Source organism: Triticum aestivum, chromosome 2D (assembly GCF_018294505.1).
Source record: "Triticum aestivum cultivar Chinese Spring chromosome 2D, IWGSC CS RefSeq v2.1, whole genome shotgun sequence".
Taxonomy (NCBI): Eukaryota; Viridiplantae; Streptophyta; class Magnoliopsida; order Poales; family Poaceae; genus Triticum; species Triticum aestivum.
The window spans coordinates 376,264,258-376,272,582 of NC_057799.1; the positions used below are offsets into that span (position 1 = coordinate 376,264,258).

Sequence of the window (8,325 nt, forward strand, 5' to 3'; positions counted from 1 at the left end):
TGGTGGTGGAAGTAGCGGGATCCCGGCAGGGCTTCGCCAAGCGCAAGCGGGGAGGAAGAGAAGAGGTGTCACGGGAGGGAGAGGGAGGCGCCAGGGCTTAGGTATTGCTGCCCTCCCTTCCCCCCACTATATATAGGGCCAAGGGAGAGGGGGGGCGCAGCCTTGGCCCTTCCTCCAAGGAAGGGTGCGGCCAGGGAGGAGTCCATCCTCCCCAAGGCACCTCGGAGGTGCCTTCCCCCTTTAGGACTCTCCCTTTATCTTATCTCTTGGCGCATGGGCCTCTTGGGGCTGGTTCCCTTGGCCCATATAGGCCAAGGAGCACCCCCCACAGCCCATGTGGCCCCCCCGGGGCTGGTGGACCCCTTGGTGGACCCCCGGACCCCTTTCGGCACTCCCGGTACAATACCGATAAAGTGCGAAACTTTTCCGGCGACCAAAATAAGACTTCCCATATGTAAATCTTTACCTCCGGACCATTCCGGAACTCCTCGTGACGTCCGGGATCTCATCCGGGACTCCGAACAACTTTCGGGTTACCGCATACTAATATCTCTATAACCCTAGCGTCACCGAACCTTAAGTGTGTAGACCCTACGGGTTCGGGAGACAGGCAGACATGACCGAGACGACTCTCCGGTCAATAACCAACAGCGGGATCTGGATACCCATGTTGGCTCCCACATGCTCCTCGATGATCTCATCGGATGAACCACGATGTTGAGGATTCAATCAATCCCGTATACAATTCCCTTTGTCTATCGGTATGTTACTTGCCCGAGATTCGATCGTCGGTATCCTGATACCTTGTTCAATCTCGTTATCCGGCAAGTCTCTTTACTCGTTCCGTAACTCACATCATCCCGTGATCAACTCCTTGGTCACATTGTGCACATTATGATGATGTCCTACCGAGTGGGCCCAGAGATACCTCTCCGTTTACACGGAGTGACAAATCCCAGTCTCGATTCGTGCCAACCCAACAGACACTTCCGGAGATACCTGTAGTGCACCTTTATAGCCACCCAGTTACGTTGTGACGTTTGGTACACCCAAAGCATTCCTACGGTATCCGGGAGTTGCACAATCTCATGGTCTAGGAAATGATACTTGACATTAGAAAAGCTCTGAGCAAACGAACTACACGATCTTGTGCTAGGCTTAGGATTGGGTCTTGTCCATCACATCATTCTCCTAATGATGTGATCCCGTTATCAACGACATCCAATGTCCATGGTCAGGAAACCGTAACCATCTATTGATCAACGAGCTAGTCAACTAGAGACTTACTAGGGACATGGTGTTGTCTATGTATCCACACATGTATCTGAGTTTCCTATCAATACAATTCTAGCATGGATAATAAACGGTTATCATGAACAAGGAAATATAATAATAACCTATTTATTATTGCCTCTAGGGCATATTTCCAACACTCAATGTGACTAAGTAATTAGTCACGGGATCATGCATTACGGAACGAGTAAAGTGACTTGCCGGTAACGAGATTGAACGAGGTATTGGGATACCGACGATCGAATCTCAGGCAAGTAACATACCGATTGACAAAGGGAATTGTATACGGGATTGATTGAATCCCCGACATCGTGGTTCATCCGATGAGATCATCGTGGAACATGTGGGAGCCAATATGGGTATTCAGATCCCGCTATTGGTTATTGGCCGGAGAGATGTCTCGGTCATGTCTGCATGGTTCCCGAACCCGTAGGGTCTACACACTTAAGGTTCGGTGACGCTAGAGTTGTTATGGGAAATAGTATGTGGTTACCGAAGGTTGTTCGGAGTCCCGGATAGGATCCCGGACGTCACGAGGAGTTCCGGAATGGTCCGGAGGTAAAGATTTATATATGGGAAGTCATCATACGGTCACCGGAAGTATTCGGGGGTATGCCGGTATTGTACCGGGGCCACCGAAGGGGTTCCGGAGGTCCACCGGGAGGGTCCACCTGCCCCGGAGGGCCTTATGGGCTGTAGGTGGAAGGGAACCAGCCCCTAAGTGGGCTGGGCGCCAACCTCCCCCTAGGGCTCATGCGCCTAGGGTTGGAGGAAACCCTGGAGGGGGCGCCCCCCTTGACTTGGGGGGCAAGCCACCCTCCCTGGCCACCGCCCCTCCCACCAGATGGGATCTAAGGGGCTGGCCCCCCTCTCCCTTGCCCCTATATATAGTGGAGGGGTGGGAGGGCAGCCGCACCCTTGGCCTGGCGCAGCCCTCTCCTCCTCCAACTCCTCCTCCTCCTCCGTAGTGCTTAGCGAAGCTCTGCCGGAGAACCACGAGCTCCATTGCCACCACGCCGTCGTGCTGCTGGAGTTCTCCCTCAACTTCTCCTCTCCCCTTGCTGGATCAAGAAGGAGGAGACGTCCCCGGGCTGTACGTGTGTTGAACGCGGAGGCGCCGTCCGTTCGGCGCTAGATCGGATCTTCCGCGATTTGAATCGCTGCGAGTACGACTCCATCAACCGCGTTCTTGTAACGCTTCCGCTTAGCGATCTTCAAGGGTATGCTCTCTCGTTGCTAGCGTCTCCTAGATTGATCTTGGTGACACGTACGAAAATTTTGAATTATTGCTACGTTCCCCAACACACCCGCCATGACCGCTAGTGGAAAAGCACTATGAGACAGTCTGTCGCCGGAGATGAAGCACGCGGTGGCCGCCCTTGCCACCGCCTGGCAGAGCCGCTATGCCAGACGGATCGAGGTCGGCTTGCCGTCAGCTCGCTTGAGGTCTCCGACGACGAGGACGACACCACGATGGAGAGGGGCTCCGACGACTCCGCCCCGGCTCTCGCGCCTCCTGTGCACGCTGACTTCACCATGGAGCAGGCGCAGGCGCACCTCAACGCCGCCATGGCGGAGGTGCAGCCTGCGTCGGCGCCTTTGTCGGTGTTCCAGCAGGCGCATGAGGAACAACAATACAACATGTTCCTCCTGGAGCAGCACCGGCTGGCAGAGAGTCAGTTCTACGTTGAGCGCGCGAGCGAGGAGGCCATGGCGGCCATAGCCGCGGCGAACCCAAATTTCATTGCGGAGCAACATGCCATCTACGTTGCCGTCCGCGCTCAAGCTGCCGCTCGCCAGGAAGTGGCAACCGCGAAGGCGTAGCTGCAGGCGACCGCGGAGGAGAACAATGCCAGCTGCGCCTCCTACGCGCCGCCAACGAACCTTCAGCCGGCCCGGTGGGACGACGACAACACCGACGCCATCATTTCCCTCGTGGACCTCACGTCCACCGGCGACGGACAAGGCGTGGACTCCTCTGAGGATGAGTAGACCACGGGAGGCGGCGGGGCCTGGTGCCCCATGTGGGTCGGTCTGTCTCCTGTGTTCTACTCTTCCTTACCGGAGACTGCACCTTCACCTTCACTTCATCGATCTTATCGCCGGTGCTTATGGAGACGGAAGATGGAGGATAACACGGGCTTGGACGCCGGCCGCCGCCGCTGTAGGATAGGTTTAGGGGCAAGTCTTTTTTTCTAGATGTTTGAAATGTAATGATATCCGCCGTGTTTGTATGAAATCTATCATGTTTGTATGAAATTCTGCCGTGTTTGCATGAATTTCATCCGGCTTGTTGAAAAAGAGTTTAAAATGTATGCGGCTAGCATTGGTTGTTGTCCTCCAGCATCTGTGTCTGCGGACTGACCCCCCTGTACACAGACGGATGCGGGAGGAAATTTGCAGGTTGCCAATAGAGATGCCCTAAGAGTATCTACAGCCGGACTTGACAAATCCGGACCCTCAAATGCCCGCGGACGCGCTCGGATGCGCCCGCGGGCATTGACCGGGCGCCCCTCAAATGTTGCGCCGCACATCCACATACCGTAAATTTCGATCCTCAAAGCATGCAATCCATGCACGCCGATCATACGGTACAAACTTTCTGAATGCCAAAGTTTGAAACAAGCAAAGCAAATCATAGTTCAACAAAACGGACATGTCAAAATGAAATCAATGTCCGAGCGTGACGGATGGCCTCGGATCACTGGATGGGCGCCTGCTCTGAGCGGAATGCGTTCTGCTCTCCCTGCATCCGAGCAACCTCCTCCGCCTGCATCCGGGCTGCCTGCTCCGCTTGCATCCAGGCTGCCTCATCTGCCTGCATCCGGGCCGCAGCCGCCAGCGCCGCCTCGTACTTCCTGCGGTCGTTGATCTCCATCTTCTTGTCCGCAAGCCACTTCTTATGCTCATCATAGAAGGTCTCGTCCGCCAACATGATCCTCGCATCTTTCGCGTCCCGTGCGAGTTGCAACCTCTCCTCCTCAAGCTCTATGTCGCCAACATGATAAGACAAGAGCAAAGAAAACGCATCAACTCTTGTTCGGTCATTCCGTCGAACATGTCGGAGCCCGTGCTCATCCGCGCCTGAACGAGCTGCTGCGAGTCACACATGTCGACCGCCAGCATTTGCGTGGGCGGAAAGCTGTCCGTAATGGCCCAGTCGGCGGTCGAATCATCCTGTGTCCTAGGGGGGCGGACGGCGTAATCCGCGAAGGCGCTCGGAGGGAAGGGGTGCGGGGATCCGGTTGCGGCGGAGGAGACAACTGCTCCACCATGTTCGAACCTCCCTGCGACGCCGCCGCCTCCCTCTCTTGCTGTCGGCGTCCCCGCAACTTGCGGGCGACGTTCTCCGCCTTGCAAGTCGCCGTTGACGAATTACGCCGCCGACGGACGAGGCGGACTGCGTATCTGTCGCGGTGGTGTGGGTCGGGCTGGACGACATCTCCGACGGTGGATCGAGACCGGAGGTGAGGATTGGCAGCAAGGGTGGAGGACGGCGAAGGTCTGGACACGGGAATGGTTGGAGGGCGGTAGGAGAAGGAGGAAGGGTTTGGTGGATTTGGTGCAATTTGGGGTGTGGTCGGGCTATCGGGTCCGACGTGGGGCTGAATATGGGGGTGCCGGTCAACCCGGACGTTTGAGACCCATTTAAGGGGCCCATCTAGATTAAAAAATCGTGACCGGACATTGATCGAGCGGTCCACCCAAATGTATAAGGCGGATTTGAGAGATCCAGTTGTGGATGCTCTAAAATGGATTATATTTAGAACGGGGGAGTACATACACAGCCTAGACTAGAGAGTCCAGGCTGGGCAGCAGCGATGATTACCACCTTTACCTTTCCTCCCTCCACTTTTCTGGCTCTAGATCATCTCATCTCTGCTAACATGTGCATTTTCCTTCCGAGATTCTGTTCCTTGCAACAATCGCATTCAGCAAAAGGCTCGCAAAAAGCTAGAGGTGAGATGGGCCACAAAGAAAAAGATGCATGGTGTAGTACAAAAGAAAAGAAGCGAGGAGGTGTGTGTGGCACAATTGTGATGCATTCAATTGAGGGAAGAGGGGATCATCATCACCCCGCCCGAGGCTGGTATTCAAGGAAGGGAAGAGGGTGCAGTAACAATAAAAGAAGAAGAAGAAGAAAAAAAAAGAGGGGAGATGGAAACAAAAGGGAGAGGAATATAGGAACAGGGATGGAGTGTGATGATGAGCGAGGACCCGGAGATGAGCCATCATTACGAATCTTGGGCCGGCCGAGGCCCATCATCATCATCATTTGAAGCCCCCCTCCCATCGTCGTATCCTCCTACCTCCATCTTGCTCTTGCACACTTGCGCTCGCTCGCTGACCATCCCTATTTGGTTTGGGTTGGCCACCTAAAGCACTGGCACAAAATTACAGTGCCTCTCTCTCCCTGTCTCGTGCAGTATAAATATAATAGTAGTAGAACAAAGTGTGCAAGGGAACAGTTTACAGTGCACAAGAAGCCATGCCCATGCACATTGGTCGTTGGTTAGAAGCATTCATGCTTTAGGTTACTCATGATACAGTGGTTCTCACTCACACAAGCCATAGCAATGCGGATTAGTCATCCGTCCGTCCATAAACAAGTCTGGCGCGGGAAGCACCGGCGCGTACACAAGGAACGAAGGGAAGAGAGAAAAAAATGCGGCACGTGAGGGAGGCCAAGGCCAACCTCATGATTAGGCGCCATTTAAGCCTCTGCCGCATCGTCATCGATTGGATCGTCTCCTTACGAGCATGCACGAGACCCCTCTGCCCCTCTCCGTTCAAAGGCCTCATGAGAGCCTCCCATTCGTACGTACGTGCGAACGCTAGCACGTGGACCACGGCGCGTGCCGGCTGGCCCGCCTGTCAGCCACACTGCTCGAGGTTTTTGATCGATCCTGGAAGGGGAAAAAGGAGGGAGGGAGGGAGGGAAGGATGAGCTAGCCTAGCTGCACTCCATGTACGATGAACTGGTATGAAACGAGATGGTGAGCCTATAAATACCGCCCCACCGCCCAGCAGCAGGAGCACATCACTCATACACAGCAGAGGAGATCGACTTGATCCTCTCCATCCGTTTTGCCTCTCTTCCTGCCCCGCCCGCCCATCGACAGAATCTCATTGCCTCATCGCGCTCCGACTCTGCCTTTGCTGGTCGAGTTCCTCTGGTCTCTAGCAGCTCCAACAAGGTAATCCCCTCAGCCTCGCCTCTGCTCGATGTGCTTTTGCATGCATGCATGCACAATCATGTGTGCCAATTGCAGCTCCCCTTTCCTAGTAGTGTTGTAGTAACATTGAGTTGGGTGCTTGCTTCCCTTTTTGTTCGTTTCTACTCCCTAGTTGCATGCCCATGCCTTTGATTTGTTTATGTCTCGAGTCTTGGCATCTTTGCAAGTTGCTACTGCAAATATATTCTGCTAGCAGTTGCAATAGGAAGCGTTAACATGTGTGTAAATAACCATCATGATTTGCTTAGAACGAGCGAGTGACCCTCCCATTTCTTTTTCTTTTTTTGAAACAAGGCCGTACCCTCCCATTTCTTTATCTTGTTTACAGAAGAAACCTTCAGGGTCTCCATGCTACAGTCCACTGCTAGTGTTCTGTTTTTCTTCATCTTATTCTTACCTCTAAGGATGTTGCCACAGCAGGGACATCCCCTGAGTATCCTGGCATTTTTGCTGGCACACGACCACAACACACTTCACTGTTTCTGCTTCCGTTTCTTCTTTTCCTGCATTCATAGTAGGACGCATGCAAGTTAATACCAGTCGCGTGCAACACAACAGGAAAAAAACGAGAGCATTGTGACCGAAGTTCTGAAACAGGGCCCCCCACATATGGCTGCTGATTTCCTTACCCTGTTGCTTTTTTTTGGTGGCAGGCGCCAGGCGGGATGGACAGGCTCAACGCCAAGCTGTACATGCAGAACTGCTACATCCTCAAGGAGAACGAACGGCTGCGCAAGAAGGCCCAGCTGCTGAACCAGGAGAACCAGGCCCTGCTCACCGAGCTCAAGCAGCGCCTCGCCAAGACCGCGGCCGGCAAGCCCACCGGCAACAGCAACGGCAACGCCGCCCGTGCGCCCCTCCCCGACCTCAATGCTGTTCCACCGGCACACGCCGTCCATGACAAGGCGGCGCCCAAGTCCAAGAAGACTGTCGCAAACTGAAGCCGCTTGCTCGGGTGCTGGAGAACATATCCAGTGCTTTCACTTCACCCATTAGGTAGTACGTACTGGTACTGGATATGTTCTCCTTGGTACTCTACTGCCATGCCATCATGTAGGATTTGCATTTGTAACCGCTAAGGGTCTAGCTCTGGATGTTGGGAATGTTTGCTTCGTTTTAGCTATGGAACTGCATGCCTACGTACTGTTATGTAGCAGAGTCCTCCTCCTTCTGAATGGATAGATAGATCAGATCAACTAGGAGTATATAAAGATGGTTGGGTTGGGTCAATGCGCGCGCTACATGGCTGTGGCATTGGACCAGCTTCTTCCTTTCCAGTCCTGGGAAATGTCATTTACAGCTCGTTTCATGGCAATGTACCAGCTCTAGTGCACGATGCTACCTTCAATTCTGGCTTCGATTGCTAAGTTGACTAATGGAGGTGACTCAAATTTCAAAATTCAAGTAAAGCAACCACAAGCACCGAATATATGACAATAGTTTTTTTGTACAAGTAGCAGTCAAGGTCGGTCACACGTCAAGCAACAATGCAATGGTTCATGCAGAAAATATACTGACCTCCAGTCCAGCACAACAGATTACTCTGCCTTCACATCGAGCATTCGCAAGGGAATCAGTGGCCACACTTCAGTCATCATGCATATTAATCTCTCAATGACTAAAAGAGAGATATAATCTCCAGCCAATGAGCAAAAGAGAACATATAATCTCCACTGAAAAGTGCAATGATTTCAAGTGTTTCTGACCGTCAACATATAATAGGCTGACCATCCCCATGAAATACTTAGGCCTCCCGATCTCTCTGTGGCGGCTCAGGAAGGTGGACTTTCAGTTC

The 8,325-nt window shown here is 53.4% G+C and overlaps 1 protein-coding gene across 1 annotated transcript; it reads left to right on the forward strand.

Annotated features, from left to right (window-relative positions):
• The first annotated feature begins 6,268 nt into the window (after nt 1-6,268).
• Nucleotides 6,269-7,878, forward strand: LOC123049364 (protein LITTLE ZIPPER 4). The gene is made up of 2 exons (XM_044472289.1): nt 6,269-6,491; nt 7,184-7,878. The coding sequence occupies exon 2, from the start codon at nt 7,196-7,198 to the stop codon at nt 7,469-7,471; it is 276 nt and encodes a 91-aa protein (XP_044328224.1). The 5' UTR covers nt 6,269-6,491; nt 7,184-7,195; the 3' UTR covers nt 7,472-7,878.
• The last annotated feature ends 447 nt before the right edge of the window (nt 7,879-8,325 follow it).

Coding starts and splice junctions, on each gene's coding strand:
- LOC123049364 (XM_044472289.1), top strand. CDS start 7,196: ATGGACAGGCTCAACGCCAAGCTGTACATGCAGAACTGCTACATCCTC.